Genomic DNA, 20608 nt, shown 5'->3' on the forward strand with positions numbered 1-20608 from the left:
AGGAATTGGCACGGCTCTCACGAGTGCAAACAGCCCCCTACAAGCATTTCACCAAACTGGTCAGCCTAGCCCTTCACAAACAAAGGCAGTGACGTCTGAGACCACTAATGATTAAATCTGCACAGAAGACACCAGTTTGCAGGAAGACAAGCCATGGGAGTCAGGACTAGAGAGGCACACTTCACTGTAGGCAGGAAACTAAGGGAGAAGCCACATGCAGCATACTGCCCTGGGGAACTCTAATCCAACCACACTTTGCAGAGCAGCAAGTAAGCTCCCGGGTATCCGCTGCAAAAGGAAGCAAAAGGAAAGGTCCTCCCCTCTTACCCCCTGCTGACACCGGAACCGTGCATCCCAGAGGTGTTAGTGCTATCACCATTTGCAATGGGAGAGGCAGACATTGAGGAATAGGGACTTGCTGATGATTTTGGAGAGGTAGTAAAATTTCTGCTAGGTGCAGTGCTTGATCTAGGGAAGAGAAGCAGAAACAACGCTACTACTCTTTTTTTTTTTTTTTTTGCAGAAAATTGGGTCCTACTTTATGCCTTAGGTAATTTCTCAAGAAACACATTTTCCATGGTCATTCCAGAAAAACTAAAAGTCCAGTGCTGTGGCACAGAAACTCATGCCGCAGTTTGGGACACAAGCATCCCCAAACAGGGTGCCAAATCTTGTCCTGCCTGCAGTATCCAATTTAAATGTCTGCTAATGCACCTGGGGAACAGGAGAGGCTTGCCCAAAGAACTGAGACGTAGACGGAGTGCCAGCCCATCTTAGCCCAGGCCAGATGGAAAGAGGGGTGTGTGCGTGTGTCTCTCCCTTTGCCTTTCAAATAAATATTCAATGAACTAGCATCCAGATGGAAGGGGGGGTGTGAGTGTGTGTCTCTCTCTTTGCCTTTCAAATAAATAAATATTTAAAAAACAAAACAGATGCTTCTGGGATTTGAGATATCTACATCCCCTGTCAGAACACCGTGACATGAGTCCCAGCTCTGCTCTGCTCCCAATTCAGAATTCACCTCCCTGAAAGGTTCACTCTGGGAGGCAACAGATGATGGCACAAATACTTGGGCTCCTACCACCCATGTGGGAGACATGGATTTGAACTCCTGCTCCCAAATATTTGGAGAAATAAGCCAGCAGACAGAAGGTGTCTCTGCTTCTCAAAACATTATGAAAAAAAAAAAAATTAGGAGAAAAAGAAAAGCTTGAGTGACAGCAAAGAAATTAATTGGTCTTCCTGGCTCATTAGACCACATGGTCATACACTGTATCTTCCAATGTGATAGACAAGGGATACATGAACTATAAAATCATTTCTTTAAAGATTAATTTTTATTGGAAAGACAAATTTATAGAGAGGAGACACAGAGAGGAAGATGTTCTATCTGCTGGTTCACTCCCTAAGTGGCTGCAACAGCCAGAGCTGAGCTGATCTGAAGCCAGGAGCCAGGAGGTTCTTCTGGGTCTCTCATGTAGGTGCAGGGTCTCAAGGCTTTGGCCAGTCCTCTACTGTTTCCCAGGCCACAAGCAGGGAGCTAGATAGGAAATAGAGCAGCCAGGACACGAACCAGTGACCATATGGGATCCTGGTACATGCAAAGCAAGGACTTTAGTCACTAAGCTACCATGCTAACTTTTAAAGTTACCAGAAAAAAAGGTATAGGAAAAGAGCAGTAGGAAAAAGTTTCCCCAATAATGTGATGCAAATTGAAAACCTAGCTATTAAGCAAGATTTGGGTCCTCTATGCCATTCTTTTTTCTCGTCAAATTTGCCAAAAGCAAATTATATTTCTTTCAAACTTGGGGTTCACTAACTTTCAGACTCTTGGATTTGCTATTTCCACATATATTAATTCATGAAACATGCTCTCAGTTGCAACTGGGTCTCATACCATCTAAAAGCAGGTACCACACCTGTGAAACAACCCGCTGGCCAAGCCAGAGGACCCCCAGCACCCTTCTCCCGAGACAGTTCCCATTCCACCAATCTGTCCTCTACAGAAAGGTCAAGCCCTCATAAGTTACACCAGGGGCCAACACTGTGGTGTAGTGGGTAAAGCTACTACCTGTGTTGTCAGCTTCCCATATGGGTACCTGTGGTTCAGTACCTATTGCTCTATTTCCTGCCCTGGGATAGCAGCAGCAGATGACTCCAAGTCCTTGGGCTCCTGGCTCCTGGCTTTCGACACGCAGGTAATGTGATCATAGGGGAAGTGAAACAGCAGATGGAGGATCTCTCACTCTGTCTCTCCCTCTTTAAAAAGATTTCATTTTATATATTGGAAAGGCAGATACACAGAAAGGAGGAAAGAGAGGAAGACTTCCATTCACTGGAGCATTCCCCAAGTGGCTGTAACGGCTAGAGCCAAAGCCAGGAGGTTCTTTCATGTCTCCCACGTGGGTGCAGGGTACCAAATCTTTGGGCCGTCCTAGACTGCCTAGTGGCTAAATCCTTGCCTTGCATGCCCCAGGATCCCATTAGGGTACCAGGTTGTATACTTGCAGCCCCACTCATCCTGCTTGTGGCCTGGGAAAGTAGTCAAGCACAGCCCAAAGCCTTGGGACTCTGTACTCATGTGGGAGACCCAGAAGAACCTCCTGGCTCCTGGCTTCAGATCGGCTCAGCTCCAGCCATTGCAGCCACATGAAGAGTAAACTAGTGAATGGAAGATCCTCCTCTCTATAAATCTGCCTTTGCGATTAAAATAACTCTTAAAAAGAAAAAGTCCAGCTTCCTGCTAATGTGTACCTTGAGAAGATTTCGGCTCAAATTTTCGGGACCTTCTCAGCCTGGTCCGGCCCTGGCTACTCTGTACACAGAACATGCCTGTTTCTCCACCTTTCAAAAAGGATGAATATTAAAAAGAAATCTTCACAACCAGCATCCTGTGGGCTTTTGTGACATCTCTGCACCAATGCTGCCAGCATAACACACAGCCCTCCTCTGCCCTGGCACATGCTGCCGCTGGCTCTGGACAAGCAGACTCTTAAGGAGACTGGTGTACAGCCTGAGGGATAGAGAAAAAAGGGACAGGGAAAAAGAGAAAGCTCCCAGTTTTTGTTTCCTCTCTCATGTGCGACTTTTCCAGTTTCAGGAAGAGGCTTTACTGCCCAGTGTATTACTTTCCTACTGCTGCTGTCACAAGTTACCTATGGTGATAAAAATCACCTACAGTTCAGGAGGTCATGAACTGGAACGGCTCTGAGTTAAATAAGGGGCTGGCAGAGATGCATCCCTTCATGTAGGCTGTAAGGACCTCCACATGCTGTGAACATCTGCCTGTATTCCAGCCACTGTAATTCTTCCCTCAACACACTGCTTTCCTGCTGACTCTCAGAATGCTCGTTAGCAAGAAACTGGCCTGGGAAGCACAGCTGAAACTGAAGCCAGGCATAGTGATACTGGCACAGCCATCCCAAGCATCTTCTACGTTACTGAGCCAAAAACCTGGCCAAGGGGTTTCTTGAGCAAGAGTCCACATCTCGGTGTCAGTGGTCTGTATAACCTTTTTCACAATTGTAAAATGTTCTGTGTCTTTGTGTGTGTTTCTGAAGAGTTGATAGTTTCCCCAGTTTTCCAATAAGATGTGAGCCTATCACTGCGTAGAGGTCACAGATCAAGGCCCCAGAGAGGGGAGAGAGCAGAGGCCAACACCGTCCCTCTGTGGACTGGAACACGTACTATTTCCTCCAGCTTATGTCACAAGGAAAATGGATCACCTCTTTGTCCCCCAACCTAAGAAACGCACAATCCAACAGATTAGGTGAACATGTCCTCAGACAGAACCAGGTTAGTGGCTGAACAATTTTCCTAGGATGTTCTAAAGGCAACAATGATTAACAGACCACTCAGTAGAAGAGTGGGACAGAACCCACTTTTAAATCATACAAGAGGATCTAAAGTAGTAGCCTAGTGGCTACAGCCCTTGCCTTACATACCGGGGATCCAGTTCATGTCCCGACAGCCACGCTTCCCAATCAGCTCCCTGCTTATGGCCTGGGAAAGCAGTGGAGGATGGCCCAAAGCCTTGGGACCTGCACCCGCATGGAAGACCTGGAAGAAGCTCCTGGCTTCAGATTGGCTCAGCTCTGATTATTGCAGCCACTTGGGGAATGAACCATTGGATGGAAGGTCTTTCTGTCTCTCTGTAAATCTTTCCAATAAAAATAAATAAATCTTAAAAAGAAAAAAAAGCATACAATAACCCTGCCCTCTTCCACAAAAGCCTCTAAGTACAGCAGGAGAAAAGAAGAGCTTGACAAGAACAAAGCCACTTCTGGACAGAGCAGCCTCCTCAGATGCTGGCACCTCCTCCTTCCTGCAGGTTTTCCTTAAATGACAGTCCAGGTGCTGCTTACCAAGGGCCAGGGTCTCCATCAGGACTGCAGATGCTACATTAAAGAAACTGAGTACGATTTTTGTGGCTTTGTTGTATTTTGTTTTGTTTAGCCTGATTCAGAACAACTCTTACAGAAGACCTGGGAAAGCATGTTTCAGTTCCAGCAGAAAGCCCGGCCCCAAGGGTGATGAGGTTCACTTACTTGGATTGCAGGGTCTGCCTGGGCCACGTGCCATCTTCATTCTGGGGTTCAATGACTAGCACCTGGGTGAAAGGGGATATGGGGACAGTACAGCTCAAACCACCTCACCGAGCAGAGGTCCCATCACACAGCCCGAGCAGAGTGCCCTCAGAGTTTCAGCCTGTGACATCCTACCTGACCCTGGTAGAGGCCGGCATCCTGGACCGTATTGTCCAGCTTGCTCAACTGCTCATACGTGTTGCTCATGTACTTGTTCCAGAGTCGAGTTTCACGCTCCGCAGGGATGTTGAACAGCTTTCGCATCTCCTTCTCAATGGTTGCTACAGACAGGCAGAAACATAACCCAAGGAGTCCTCCAGGGTCAAGGCCAAGGATAACCACAGCAAACGAGGTCCTGCTGCTTCCTTTATACATAGGCATCAGGGCCTTGGATCCCAAGTCCTAACTGAACTTGGCAGCCATCTTCCCGGGACCTCCTCTCTGGCACTCACACACCCAAAAACTTTCCCCAAGTTGCTTCTCTAAAGACATGGATCCAGTTAACAGCACGGAAGCAACACAGACAGAGCTTTCCCCTGGAATTTATACAGCTCGGGTTCAAAAGCCAGTTTTGCCACTTTCTGAGATTTTTTTTTGTGACCTTTTTTTTCTTTAACTTCTCTTTTGCCCACCGCAATGCCCCACAGTCTCTCACCACACCCACAGGATCCCAGCTCAGCTGCTCACCAATGGTGTCTGCCTTGCTGAAATGGCAGCTGAGCACATTGGTGGGGTCACTGTTTTCACACAACTTCAGTTCCAGCAAGTACACCTCCACTTTGCAGTGCTTGACAAACAGGCCATGCTCCACAACCTGGCAACATCAATGCAGAGGTAGAAGCAGGTCTGCACCTGCGCAGTACTGGAAGTAGTATGTTTCATCAGTAGCAGAGGTAGACACTTTCTGATCAGTTTCTTGCAATAGTTTACTTTTTTTTTTTTTTAATTTGAGAGATGGGAAATTGGGAAGGGGATAAAGGAAAAGAACAGATAGCTCCCGCCAAGTGGTTCACTCTCCAAATGCCCATAATCATTAGGATTAGTGTCAAGACCAAATCTTGGAGCTAGCAAATTACTCAAGGGCCCACACGCAGGTGACAGGAGGCACCTTGATCAGCATTTTAACTGGTAGCCTCAATATCTCCCAATAAACCACCAAGTTTTAAAGCCTTCAGCACCTGTTCTAGGAGTTTCGGGGCCTGGCACAGTAGCTTAGCGGCTAGGGTCCTCACCTTGGTGCACCAGGATCCCATGTGGGCGCTGGTTCTAATCCTGGAAGCCCCGCTTCCCATCCAGCTCCCTGCTGGTGGCCTCACGAGAGCAGTTGGGGACGGCCCAAAGCCTTGGGACCCTGCACCCACGTGGGAGACCTGGAGGAAGTTCCTGGCTCCTGGCTTCGGACTGGCTCAGAGCCAGCCATTGCAGCCGCTTAGAGATTAAACCATCGGATGGAGGATCTTCCTCTCGGTCTCTCCTCCTCTCTCTATATATGTCTGACTTGGCAACAAAAATGAATACATCTTTAAAAAGAAAAAATCTTGTTCCAGGGAATGAGCACTTAGCTTAGTGTTATGATGATTATTTCCAACATCAGAGTACCTCATTTGATTCCCAGTTCTGGCCCCTAAGTGCAGCTTCCTATTAATGCAGAACTTGAGAGATAGCAGTGATAGCTCAAGTACTGTGCCACATGTGTGGGAAATCTGGACTGCATTCTCAGCTCCCAGCAGCAGCCTTGGCCCAGCACTGGTCACTGCCAAGCAATGTCGGAAAGGAACCAGCCGGTGGAAACTCTTGACATACATGCATTATCTTTCAAAGAGAAAAAATCAACTTTCCTCCCACACATCCGGTGACACAGAGGACTGCTTAGGGGAAAGCAGAGTGTTCCTCACTGGGCTTCATGCCACACTAGGCCCCCCAGCAAGGTGTCAAGAGGTCATCTTAAATCAAAAATGGTGGTATCGGAAAGGAATGACAACAATGGAGCAGTGTATTACTGCACATCACATGTCTCCACCTTGGACACCTCCCAAGGCCCTGGGCAGCTCTGGTGCCTTGAAGCCACTCTCCAGTAACATGCTGGGTGAGCAGCCTCTCCCATCATTATTCACAATCAGAATTCCCTTATGATAAACCCAAACCAAGTCCACAACCACTTTGACTCAGCCCTTTGAAGCACTTATCCTCCCAGGAAACCAATCCCAGAGAGTTCTGGGGGGTGGCTGCAGACCCCAAGCAGACTGTTTGACAGTTCATGTACTCACTTTTCTGACAATGGGCTGCTGACCTTCAACACAGCCATACCAGTTCAGTAATTTATTCCAGGCCTCAGTTGGAACCAACACATAGTCTAACTCATCAATTAAGTGTTCCTTCAAGGTCTGGCTCTCAGGATCTGGAGGGGAAAAAAAACCCAGCACATAACCATATAACCCATTGTTCTTTTTCCCCCAGATTTATTTGTTCATTTGTTTAACCATTATCCTCACATATTTTTCTGAAACAAGAGAAGCATATAAACGGACAAGTATAAAAGTCCACATTTCTGTCACTGGCCATAACAGAGCAGACCTGACATCTCTTCATCCTTACCCACTGTTTTTTCTTTTGTTAAAGATTTATTTATTTTTCATTGCAAAGTCAGATATACAGAGAAGAGGAGAGACAGAGAAAGATCTTTCGTCCGATGATTCACTTTCCAAGCAGCCGCAACGGCTGGACCTGCGCCGATCTGAAGCAGGGAGCCAGGAACTCCCTCCAGATCTCCCACACAGGTACAGGGTCTCAAGGCTATGGGCCGTCCTCAGCTGCTTTCCCAGGCCACAAGCAGGGAGCTGGATGGAAAATGGAGCAGCTGGAACACAAACCAGTGCCATATGGGATCCTGGGGCGTGCAAGGTGAGGATTTAGCCACTGAGCCATCACGCAGGGCCTTCACTGATAATTTTTCCAAACATGTCATTATTACAACACTATACATCAAGTACAGAAAGCTTAACTGACAATTTAATTGACTTATTTTAGAGACAGACAAGTTCCTATCTATTGGTTCACTCACCAAACACCTACAATGGCTGGGACCAGGCCAGGCTGCAGCTGGGTCTCCCACATGAGAGGCAGAGCCCCAGCGAGCTGAACTGTCACTGCTGTATCCAGGCACTGCTAAGGTAGGATGCTGGAATCGGGAGCTAGATACCAAGCCCAGGTCCTCTGACACACGAAGTGCGTGGTCTTAACTGGCATCTTATCCACTATATCCACTTCTAACTGAAAATTTTGATCCAAGTCACTATATTCACTCAAAACTGGACTTGTCAGGGCCGGTGTGATGGCTCAAATGACTAATCCTTCACCTCCAAGCACCAGCATCTCATGTCCAGTCACTCCTGCATATCCAGTTTGTGTCCAGTCTGCCCTAACTCCCACTGAACTCCCTGTGTGTAGCCTGGGAAAGCAGTAAAGAATGACTCAAGTTCATGGGCCCTACACCCACATGGGAGACCTGGAGGAAACACCCAGCTTCTGGCACAGACCAGCTCTGCTCCATTGTTGCAGCCATTAAGGGAATGAAGCAGTGACTGGAAAATCTTTCTCTCAGTAGATCTTTCTTTCTGATAAAAAGAAACCAGATTTGTCCAACGTATTCATGCTAAAAAAAAAAAAAAAAATCACGTGAACCAAAAAATAAAAATCTGCCTTTCTCTGTCTCTTCCTGTCACCCTCAAATGAATCATTAAAAAAATACATCTGGTTGGTACAATGGGTCAGTGGTTAAACCCTCACCTTGCATGTGCCAGGATCCCATATGGGCACCAGTCTGTGTCCCACCTGCTCTACTTTCCATCCAGCTTCTTGTTTGTGGTCTGAGAAAGCAGTAGAGGACAGCCCAAGACCTTGGGACCCTGCACCCATGTGAGAGACCCAGAGAAGCAACTCAGGCCATTGCAGAGAAAAGGAGAGACCGAAAGATCTTTCATCTGCTGGTTCACTCCCCAAGTGGCCACAATGACCAGAGCAGGATCCAAAGCCAGGAACCTGGAGCCTCTTCTGGGTCTCAGGAATGGGTGCAGGGTCTCAAGGTTTTGGGCTGTCCTCTACTGCTATCACAGACCACAAGCAGGGAGCTGGATGGGAAGTGGAGCCGCCAGACATGAATTGGTGCCCATATGGGATGCTGGCTCATGCAAGCTGAGGACCTTAGCCAATAGGCTACTGCATAGGGCCTGGACAGAAGATATTTCTATCTGTAACTCCTCCTCTCCATATATCTTAAATAAATAAATAAAGTCTCTCCTTGTCTCTGTAAATCTGCCTCCATTATAAAAATAAATCTTTAAAAAACCCTTTTAACTAAAGATGGAAAAAACAAAGTGTGAACACAGAGCTATGTAATTCCTGAGAGCCTAGTACACTCTCTAACCTACACCGAGAAACAAAGCAAATGAAATGGTTAGTACCATTTAAGCCTCTGCTAGCACAAGGACTGAACTGCAGCAGCACTGCTCACATTTCAAAATTACCAGGCTGATCTTAGGTGTGTGGGTCAAACCTCATGTTTAACCACCTTCCTGATTGTACTAGTCAGGCTTACATTCCCACAGCTAAATACCTGGTGAAGGTATTCATTACAGAAAGGAAGTCTGATTGCAGTTCATGGCTGTGGAGGCTTACAGGCCAAGGCAGGCAGCTTCATTAGCCTGGGGTCTGCCGGGGCAGTGAAGCACAAGACACACAGAAGGATAAGTTGCGAAGCCAGGAAACAGAGAGACAAGATCCAACTCAGCTTTCATGAGCAACCCAAGGGCCTGCCTCCACTCCTCCACATCACCACACCACCAATTTACAACCGTGAGGGCTGAAGGTCTAGGTGAAGCAGACAGCCCAATCTCGTTCCCATCACAGCACTGTTCACCCCATCCTACAAGAAGTGGAGTTAGGCCAAACAAGGCGCAGCATTAACTAATAGGCTGACTGTGTTGCCTCAACCACCTGTGGGTAAAAGCCACCCCCTACTCAACTACGAATCACTTGGGCCAGTTTCCCCTGCGGGTTGACCGCATATCTACTGTCTACTGAACTCCGAGCTTTCTTCACACTACTTCTAGAACAAACACAGTCTCAATATACTACACTAAGACAACCACCAAAACTTCTGGTCTCTAAATTTCAAATGCAGTTTCAAAATGATACCTTACTTCTTAGCACTCCACATACTATTCCACAGCAAATTTGCAGAGAGAGAGAATGAGATTTAAAACATCAAAAACTTGCTAGGGTTAGAAGAAGTTACTTGGGGAAAAAAAAGCAGCTTAATTTCACCCTAAGGGTCTCTAAGACATGCTTATCACATGCCAGCTGAGGACACTTGCTTCTGCATCATCAAGCCAGGAAGGTTGATTCAGAGTGTCCCTGTTACAGACACACAAGACTTTGGGCCAATGCCCACGGGAACAGGGAGCTTTTAGAAAGCACACAGTACTGGGGCCCGGCGCAGTGGCACAAGTGGTTAAGGTCCTCGCCTTGCACGCCCAGGATCCCATATGGGCGCCGGCTCTATCCCGGCAGCCCCGCTTCCCTTCCAGCTCCCTGCCTGTGGCCCGGTAGAGCAGTCGAGGACGGCCCAAAGCTTTGGGAACCTACACCCGCGTGGGACACTGGGAAGACTCCTGGCTTCGGATCGGCATAGCATCGGCCGTTGCGCTCACTTGGGGAGTGAATCATCGGACAGAAGATCTTCCTCTCTGTCTCTCCTCTCTGTATATCCGCCTTTCCAATTAAAAAAAAAAAAAGTACATAGTACTATACCTGAGAAGAGTCCAGAGTTGTCTATCGGGCCTGGAAACAGGTTATGCTCGCCCACATTATACACATCCCAGCTATCGAAGCCCACGTACTTCTTCCATTGCTTGAACCACCGACTGTCGATAAGATACCTAAGAGACAGACAAAGATTGGCAGGAGCAGAAAAGCCAACACTGTTAAGCTTTTGCAGCTGCCCCCTTATTTATTTATTTTGTAGAATTTGAGAGAATGACAGCGGGAGAGACAGAGATGTTCAGCAGCTGGCTCACTCACCAAATGGCCACAACACTGGGGCTGGGTCAGGCCAAAAGGACTCCATCCAAGTCTCTTACATGGGTGACAGGGGCCCAAAGTACTTGGGCTGTTTTCTGCTGCTATCCCAGGAGCATCAGCAGGGAGCTGGATCAATAGCCGACCAGTCAGGACTCAAACCAGCGTTCTGCTATGGAAGACTGGCATTGTAGGAGGCAGCTTACCCTGCCACGTCACAATGTTGGCCCCTTCTGTAATCTTTTTTTATGGTCTTGTGCATTGGGAACGAGTAATTCCCACAAAAAAAAAAAATTCTCAGGATCAGAAACAAGGCTAGTCCCATATAGTACCAAGTGCCTGGCCCAGGGAAAGCATCCACTAAGTGAAATCAATGTTGAAAAACAGAAAATAATAGAGAAACGACTAACTTTAAAATGCTTATTTAAATGGAGTCTTGCAATGCATAAAATCATGTTTGCCTTTAAACAAGTTACGTCCTTGTCCAATCTGGTTACCCTACTTTTGCTCAACATGTACAGCATAAAATTAGTTTCTTGAGGAAAATAGAATCATGACATCATTCGCTTCAGCTTTCCTCTGAGGATCAAATTAGATACCCAAAAAGGTTCAAACACTTGCATGTGTACCAATCCACACACACAGATAAAGAACATGTGCTCAAAAAATACTAAGTTAATGGCCCGGCATGATAGTGTAGCAGTTAAGATCCTCACCTTGAACACGCTGGGATTCCGTATGGGCACCGGTTCTAATCCCGGCAGCCCTGCTTCCAATATAGCTCTCTGCTTGTGGTCTGGGAATGCAGTGGCGGACTGCCCAAGACTTTGGGACCCTGCACCCGCGTGGGAGACCCAGAGGAGTCTCCTGGCTTCAGATTGGTTCAGCTCCAGCCGTTGCGGCCAGTTGGGAAGTGAATCATCGGATACAAGATCTTCCTCTCTGTCTCTCCTCTCTGTATATCTGCCTTTCCAATAAAAAATAAATACATCTTTTTAAAAAAGTATATTAAGTTGAGGGCAAGCACAATGGCTCAACAGACTAATCCTCCTCCTGCAAACCAAACATCTCATATGGGAACTGGTTCATGTTCCAACTGCTCCACTTCCCATCCAGCAATGTATTACGGCCCGGGAAAGCAGTGGAGGATGGCTTAAGTCCTTGGAATTCTACACCTCATGGGCGACCTGGAAGAAGCTCCTGGCTTCTGGCTTCAGGTCAGTTCAGCCCCAGTCACTGCAGCCACTTGGAAAGGGAAACAGTGGATAAAAGATCTGTCTTTCCTACTCTGTAAAAAATCTACCTTTCCAATAAAAATAAGTAAATCTATAAAAACAAACAAAAAACTATTAAGCTGCATTTTACATTCAATTTAATGTTTTTTTCTGCTTAATTAACCTGATTATATTTGAAATGAATCATTAGGTGGTTTGAGAATTCGGGGTTTGATTTCTGTAAAGCAGCAACAATGGTACTGGTGAGGCCAGCTCAGTGGTACAACAGGTGAAGCTGCTATATGACGTTGAACATCACATGCCGGAGCACCGGTTTGAGTCCCGGCTATCCTGCATTCACACCAGCTCCCTAATGTTCCTGGGGAGGCAGTGGAAGATGGTCCAGAGGCCTGGGTCCTTGCCATCTGTGTGGGAGACCCCAATGCAGTTCTGGGCTACAGTCTTCAGCCAGGACCAGCCCCAGGTTTCCAGGTGGCCAGGTATCCAGTCACTTGTGGTGTAAACCAATGCATGGAAAAAAACCCTTCCCTGTCCATTACTCCTTTTGCTTTTCAAATTTAAAAATTAAATTAAAAAGGTACATTGGCGAGTGCTTCCAATATTAAGGTTAACCTCAGAGGGTATCATGCACTCCCCAAAGGCCTCAGACAATCTCTGCAATGCTCTTCCCTCAGCCCCTGCAGCTCGTACACTACATGATCTGAATCCATCTAAGAACTTCCTCTACTACGGCTGAGTAGCCTTCATGTAACACCTTACTCAGCCTTCATGTAACACCTTATGCTTGCCTCGCCTGTCACAGCTTGGGGAGCTCCAGATCAACATTGAAAAGCCCTGTTATGGGGCTGGCATTGTGGCACAGCGAGTCAAGTGGCTGCTCGAGACTTGGCATCCCGTGGAGGAGTACCAGTTTCAGAGCTGGATGCTCCTGTTCCACTTCAGCATCCTACAAACACGCATGGGAATGTTAGCAAAAGACAGCGGAGGTCCTTGGGATCTCCCGGACCAGCTCCAGGGGACAGCAACGTTTGGGAAATGACCCAGCGAATGGAAGCTCTTTCTCTGTCTCCAACATTTCTCTGCTGCCTTCTTCAAGGCAGATGACACCCAATTACATTCAAAGGCAAAATCGAGTTTTTGCCTCCCACACAGTACCGCCACCGAGGAGTCTATTTGTGGAACGTCTAAGGGTGCTTCGCACAGTCCATTCACGAAAAAAAAAAAAGTGGAATTTTAAGAATCAGGCACATTTTTTTTTCCTTAAAGTCCCTGATCTTACCCCCACCCCCTTCACATTCCACAATCTATCCCGAAGCCTCCCAGCTCAGCCTGGGCTCTTTTAAAACTCTTAAACTTTTTCATCATGCTGTTGAGCTGTGGGATCTAGGCCACTGTTTCTTCCATACGCAGAGGCCTTGGCCACGATTCTGTCAAAAGCATCTAGGGCTCCGGGCGGGGGGGTGGGGGGGGTTGGACGTGCCGTAGTCCTGGACACATCTTCCCGGCAGTGCACAAGTTACAAAGTGCCAACTTCCCATGTTGGCCTCCGCCCACGGAAGCGAGGTCTGCGAGGGCCGGACCACTCGGGGACGAGGGCTCTCCCCCACGTTGCCCACGAGCAGCAGCCGGGCCCGCCCCCTCCTGAGCCTCCGAAAAAGGGCCAGAACCACTTCCAGGGCCACGCGCGCGATCCCTGAAGCCATTCTGGGGTTCCTCTCCCGAAGGGCCGGGTGTCAGGTCACTCTTAGAGGGCCAAGGACCACCGCCCCCCACGCGAATTCTATACAAGTCGAGAAGAAGGGGTCCTGCCCCTCAGCAGCAGCACCCTCCCTCTCTCCCCCGTCCTGGTTCTGAGCGACAGAAGGACACAACCCGGTGCTTACCACTGCGCCCCCCTTTGGAGCGTGGTCCTCATTAAGGCTCCGAGCTCGGACTTCTGGGTCTCGGCATCCGGTCGCTCACGGCAGCCTCCGCCTTCCGCCATCTCGTCCGCGGCCCGGGCCCAGCCGGCCCGGACATCCGCCCCACGCACAACGTGCTCTGGGACGCGCCCACGCACGTACATACGTACGCACGCCCGTGTGCGCGCGCCGGCCCCACCTTGCGCCGCGCCTCCCTGCCGAGTTCTCGACGCGCCCTCCCCCGCCGGGCCCTGTCTCCTACGCATGCGCTGTGGGGCAGGGGCGACGGGGAGGCCGGGGTTGTCGAGGGGCGGGAGGAGCAGATCGTACCCCGAGGATGTTGAGCCGACAGAAGGGCTTCCACCTTCTTCTACCCTGCAGGCTACACGTTAGGCTACACGTTAGGCGGAGTCCTCGTCAGGCACCTTTTTCTTTCTTTTTTTTTTAAGATTTATTTTTATTATTTTTTTATTGGAAAGGCAGATATACAGAGAGGAGAGACAGAGAGGAAGATCTTCCGTCCGATGATTCACTCCCCAAGTGAGCGCAACGGCCGGTGCTGTGCCAATCCGAAGCCAGGAGACTCGTCCGGGTCTCCCACGCGGGTGCAGGGTCCCAAAGCTTTGGGCCGTCCTCGACTGCTCTACCGGGCCACAGGCAGGGAGCTGGAAGGGAAGCGGGGCTGCCGGGATAGAGCCGGCGCCCATATGGGATCCCGGACGTGCAAGGCGAGGACCTTAACCACTTGCGCCGGGCCCAAGCACCCTTTTCTCTGCTCAGAGTGGGGCCCGCTGGGCCTCTATCCAGCCGGGTTAAGCTGAGGGAAATCAGACCCCACGACCTCCCGGGCTCCCCGATCCCAGGCATGAGGGGGTTATCTTGTTCCTAAACACCGGCCAACCAAGTGCAGGAATCCCTGGAGCTTGGGTTTTTCGTCTTCACCCCAGCTGTTCCGCTTTTAGCAAGGGACTTTGGGGGAACCCTTAGCGACCCTAATGAAGGCCTCATCAGGGTTCCTGGGGAGTGCCAGGAGCCCCTACACTTCAGCCAGGCGCTCTCTGGCACAATGATCCGGCCCCCTGCCCAATTCCGCTTGCGGCCCCACCTCTCTGGGCGGCTTGCCCTGTCAGGGAGAGGAGCTGCCACACAGGGGCGATCGCAAGCGGGGAAGGAGGCAGCTATGGAGGCGTTCTCCCTGTTAGGTGCTCTGGTCACTACTGCCTAAGTCTCCCTCCTCACTCCCCAAGGAAAATACTCCTCCTAGAAGGAGAAGCCCCAAACCAGGAGGCCCAGCAGTCCTCATTCTCCTGTCTAGCAGCCTCTGCCCTCCGAGGGAAAAAAAAAATACCAAGGAGACCCCGTTCCTGCCCTCCTATGCTCGTGCCAAGCTGTATTTGGAGCTGGGACTCCCTCAGGCTATAGGAATGCCAGGCACAATCCCATCCACAAAAAAAAAAAACCTTCATTTGAGTAGGGGGTGTGAAGAAAACACTGGAAGCCTAGAGCTGTAACTGAAAGTTATGGTGTTGGGGGTGGGGAGGGAAGAACTGGCAGGGAATTTCTAGAAGGGGCAGGATAAGATCAAAGGGTGGGCGGCCTCAGGCCGGTTTTAGCCAGTCTGAAGCACAGGTGCAGCCAGCAGTGGCAAGCCGGCTTTGGAGGAGGTATACCACTAAGAAAATGGCTGTAGGTCCTCCCAAGGCCCACAGGGAATTGTGACCAAAGAAGAGGAGACACTGGTGAGTACCCATGGTGAGGACTAGAGGAAGGGGAGTCAGGCGAGTGAGGGTCTGGTGAGACGGTTGAACGGGTTTCCTCTGTCTGCGTTGCATGTGGGCTCTCTGAAGTGACTTTGCTTGGGTCATCCATCACACACCTGTGGCCTGATGACAGAGGCCTCTTGGCACTTGGGTAGGTAACATGGGAAAGTAAACAGGGAATTCAAAGAACCTTGAATAACCTCATCTACTCTCCTGCAAGTAGAAGTAAGCCAGCACTTGATGGTTCTGTGTCCTGGGAGCCCGGGCGATGACTCCTGGCAGGTGAAACTGCTTTCAATCTGTTGAGCATTGGCACCGGAGAAACACTATTTGGCCATGCTTTTTGTAGGAAAAAAAGTTCATTAGTAACATCACCTTAGAACCTACCTCACAGGGAGTCTGCTTCCCCTTTTTTTTTTTTTTGGGGGAGTTTGTCCTCTACTGTTCTAGTCAGTTCTCAACAACAGTAGAAAGAAGAACATAGTCTAATAAAAAATATTGGAAATGGTATAGTGGGCTAGGATTCTGCCTATGGCACCAGCATCCCATACAGATGCTGGTTCAACTCCTTACCCAACTTTTTTTTCATAATAAATTTAATTTATTTTTGATTATTTTATAAAGATTTATTTATTTTTATTACAAAGTCATATATACAGAGAGGAGGAGAGACAGAGAGAAAGACTCACTCCTCGAGTGACCACGACGGCTGGTGCTGTGCCGATCTGGAGCCAGGAGCTTCTTCCAGATCTCCCACGTGAGTACAAGGTCCCAAGGCTTTGGGCCATCCTTGACTGCCTTCCCAAGTCAAGGAAGCTGGATGGGAAGTGGATGGGAAGTGGAGCTGCCAGGATTAGAACCAGCACCCATATGGGATCAAGGCGAAGATGTTAGCCACTAGGCCACTGAGCCAGGCCCTATGTCTCCACTCTTAACTACACTTTTCAAATGAAAGTAAAATAAATCTTTTAAAATATCAAAAATATGGGCCTGGCACATGACAGCTCTTGGCCTCATTGCACTTTCAAGTGAATTCTTTCTTTGCTCTCTCTCTTTTTTTTTTTAAGATTTATTTTTGGGGGCCCAGCGCGGTGGCGCAGTGGTTAAGGTCCTCGCCTTGCACGCCCAGGATCCCATATGGGCGCCGGTTCTATCCCGGCAGCCCCGCTTCCCTTCCAGCTCCCTGCCTGTGGCCCGGGAAAGCAGTCAAGGACGGCCCAAAGCTTTGGGACCCTGCACCCGCGTGGGAGACCTGGAAGAGTCTCCTGGCTTCGGATTGGCATAACATCGACGTGAATCATCGGACGGAAGATCTTCCTCTCTGTCTCTCCTCTCTGTATATCCGCCTTTCCAATAAAAAAAAAAAAGATTTATTTTTGGGATCATCATGATAGCCTAGTGGCTAAAGTCCTTGCCTTGCATGTGCTGGGATCCCATTGGAGCATTAGTTCATGCTCCTGCTGCTCGACTTTCCTTCCAGTTCCCTGATTTTGACCTGGGGACTCTGCACCTGCAGTGGAAACTCAGAAGAAGCTCCTGGTTTTGGATCAGCTCAGCTCTGGCTATCACAACCATTTGGGGAGTTAATCAGTGGATGAGAGATCTTTCTCTGTGTCCTTCTCTCTGTGAATTTGCCTTTCCAATAAAAGTAAATAAATCTTTTGCAAAAATTAAAAAAGTAAAAAGGGCTCAGAGCAGTAGCCTAGTGGCTAACGTCCTTGCCTTGAACGCACCAAGATCCCATATGCACAACAGTTCTAATCCCAGCAGCCCCTCTTCCCATCCAGCTCCCTGCTTGTGGCCTGGGAAAGCAGTCAAGGACAGCCCAAATCCTTGGGACCCTGCACCTACGTGGGAGACCTGGAAGAGACTCCTGGCTCCTGGCTTTGGATTGGCTCAGCTCCAGCCGTTACGGCTGCTTATGGAGTGAACTATTGGACAGAAGACCTTCCTCTCTGTATATTTGATTTTGCAATAAAAGTAAATTAAAAAATTTTTTTAAATCATTATTATTTTCATCATATTTAAACTTTGTGTTTTTTTTGTTTTTTTTAAAGATTTATTTTTTTATTATTTTTTCATTGGAAAGGCGGATATACAGAGAGGAGAGACAGAGAGGAAGATCTTCCATCCGATGATTCACTCCCCAAGTGAGCGCAACGGGCCGATACTATGCCGATCTGAAGCCAGGAGCCTCTTCCGGGTCTCCCACACGGGTGCAGGTTCCCAAAGCTTTGGGCCGTCCTCGACTGCTTTCCCAGGCCACAGGCAGGGAGCTGGAAAGGAAGCGGGGCTGCCGGGATTAGAACCGGAGCCCATATGGGATCCTGGACATGCAAGGCGAGGACCTTTAACCACTTGCGCCACCGCGCCGGGCCCCATATTTAAACTTTGTAAATTTTTTTAAAATTGAATATTAGAAACACATGCATATCTATCCAAGTGTTTCTGCTATTGGAGAAATGATGCAGCGATCCCAGAGGAAGTGGTAGGAGTGACAGTTTCAGCCCAGGGGACATGCTATAAGCAGAAGGGAAGCCTAAGGGTACCCAGACCCCACCACTGCTCAGCCACTCCTTGAGACAGGAGCATGAGGCGGAAGAATGGAAGACAGAAGGCAGGACCAACCAGGGCTATCAACCTGGGCAGGAGAGCAAGTCTCCCTGGTCACTCCCTGCTTGACTTTGGGCTGGGAAGGTATAATTCATAATGTCTGAGTATGTGAGCTTTAAACTCTATTTGACTTCAAATACTAACCATTTTTGCTTTGGCTCTGGACTACAGCTTTCTCTATACTCGACTGGGCTCAATTCTGCCAAGTTACCCTGGTGCCCACTTGGCCAGCGATCAGAGAGTTAGTTACACATGGCCGGATTCATAAACACGGGGCACATTTTAACCAAAAGTGGCAGCTGGAGAGAAATGTTTTTGATTTCTTCTTTCTCTGACTCCCTTAACTCTTCCAGGGGAAGGGTGCAAAAGTAAGGGGTGAAGTATACATGGGAGGAAGGAACTCCCTACCCAGAAATTTCCAACTTTTGATAGGAAGATTGGTTTTCTGGGTAAAGTGACTGAGGCTAATACTGAGTCTCACTGAGAGGAACTAGGAGTCTTGCTTACACTGGGGAGTCGTGCTGATGCATGGATTTCATTCTGGTTTTGCCACCCTCCGTGGCCAACCCTGTTTGGGCAGGGAGGGTGTGGTACCCTAAATCCAGGTGTGGCTACTGTCTTTTTATTTCTCTAATTCCATTCCCTTCAAGTCTAACCCTGAGTTGGTGCTTAGGTGTCATTTTATGTCTTTGTTTGCCCTCTGCACAGAGTGAATTCTCAGGAGGCAGAGGGAGTTTCTCAGAGACTAGTCATTTTTTCCCCCCACTTGACTAACAAAATGTGTCTCTGGCATGCTCATGGGCACTAGCATCCGAGTGTTCCTGGCATGGTTGGGGCCCAAGCGGTTCATAGGTCATTACAGCGTTATGTGATTCAAGTGCCACCAGGAGCACAGTCATCCTGTAGACACACGGCTAGGAGGGAAACCGAAGCTACTGATGCTGAGAGCACTGCGCACTTCAGGATGCGTTGTAAGATGTTCAGGGGATCCAGCCTTTGGTTTCCTAGTGGACTTGGTACACCTGTACACGTTCTCAGAGTCCCATATCCAGGACAGGGGAGGCTGAAGTCACAGTGTTAGAGGCAAACAAAATGCTAAAAGGCCTAAATATTAGAACTAGTTTGAATAAGCCAGAAGCAGCTTGAATTTAAAAGTAAAAAGGAGAAGTTTTACAAATAATTTAGGCCCCACACCCAGGCTTAGGCTGTAAGGGTCATTGGGCCCCTGCAGGCCCTGATAAGAGTAAGAGCAAAGAGCCCCATGCCCCCCGCCCCCAGGCTCAGGCTGTAAGGGTCAGTGGCCCTGATAAGAGTAAGAGTGAATAGCCACATGTCCTGTGTTTCACAGATATGTTACCTATTGGTTTGCATCTGTAACCCCTTAGCTTAGAGTGGTTTTTGTCTTGTCATGATGAATAGGGACTTGAGGCATTTAATAGGGACTTGAGGCATTTCACAGGGCTTTAGTTTTGTCTGTATTTGATTGGAGTGTTTCATATTTGCTTTAAAATGATTGCAGTGTTTTCCCGGGCGCTGGGTTTGCTGTAACAGCCAAACTGGCCTATAAGAATCTGGCTTGTCCTTGGCTCGGGGTCTTGCTTTATCCACCGATCCTGTGTGTTCGTATGAGGAGTTCAACCCTGGCTAGTCAGCTCAATAAACTCCGTTGCTGATTGCATCCATGTCTGGTTCTTTGCTGTCCAACGGTGGGACGATTTTGGACCCTAACAACAGGTTGCCTTTACCCTGTGCAGCCATAGAACCTCACCCAGAATGGGCTGCCTGCTGCCTGAGCTCTAAAGCAACCCTCACCCCCTGGTTTTTCTTTATTTTATTTTATTTTTTCAATGTATTCATTTATTTGAAAGATAGTATGGGAGAGAGAAAGATGTCATTCATCTGTTGGTTCACTCCCCAGAAGGCTACAACAGTCGGGTCTGGGCTAGGCTGAAGCCAGGAGGTTCATCTAGGTCTTTCATGTGGGAGTCAGGGGCCCAAATACTTGGGCCATCTTCCACTGCTTTTCTCAGTCGCCTTAGTAGAGATGTAGATTAGAAGTAGAGCAGCTGATTCTTGAATTAATACCCACAGAGATGCTGGTGTCTTAACCTGCTCTGGCCCCAGAGCAGGATCCAAAGACCCTGTTTTGTGGTCTTGGGGGCCACAGTTACCTGGCACCTGGGAGGTATTTGTCTGCAAGAGGGATGATGGGAAGGCTGCTGGGTCCCTGCCAGCACACACTGTCAATCACATCACCTCAATCTTTGCGCTTCCTGATGTGACCTTGCACCCACATGGGAGACCCAGAGGAGGCTCCTGGCTCCTGGCTTTGGATTGGCCCGCTGTTGTGGCAAGGGTTCACTCTTGGATAGAGGATCTTCCTCTCTGTATATCTCCCTTTCCAAGAAAAATAAATAAATCTTTTTAAAATATGAAAA

At 48.6% G+C, this 20608-nt stretch overlaps 1 protein-coding gene across 3 annotated transcripts in view; it reads right to left on the bottom strand.

Moving 5' to 3' along the window:
• Positions 1–13909, bottom strand: part of USP4 (ubiquitin specific peptidase 4) — a 33528-nt gene extending 19619 nt beyond the window's left edge. Inside the window, exons 1-7 of one of the 3 annotated variants that reach the window (XM_040994454.1) lie at positions 13780–13909; positions 10395–10522; positions 6854–6984; positions 5274–5400; positions 4722–4867; positions 4548–4609; positions 328–468 (exon numbers count right to left, since the gene is read on the bottom strand). In XM_040994454.1, the coding sequence (XP_040850388.1) occupies positions 328–468; positions 4548–4609; positions 4722–4867; positions 5274–5400; positions 6854–6984; positions 10395–10522; positions 13780–13880 (836 nt within the window). In that variant the 5' untranslated portion in view covers positions 13881–13909. The remainder of the gene's footprint in view (positions 1–327; positions 469–4547; positions 4610–4721; positions 4868–5273; positions 5401–6853; positions 6985–10394; positions 10523–13779) is intronic. The other 2 variants (XM_040994457.1, XM_040994455.1) reach the window with 2 other exon arrangements.
• Between the last annotated feature and the right edge of the window lie 6699 nt (positions 13910–20608).

This window comes from Ochotona curzoniae, unplaced genomic scaffold (assembly GCF_017591425.1).
Source record: "Ochotona curzoniae isolate NIBS_2020 unplaced genomic scaffold, NIBS_Ocur_1.0 contig_908, whole genome shotgun sequence".
Classification (NCBI taxonomy): domain Eukaryota; kingdom Metazoa; phylum Chordata; class Mammalia; order Lagomorpha; family Ochotonidae; genus Ochotona; species Ochotona curzoniae.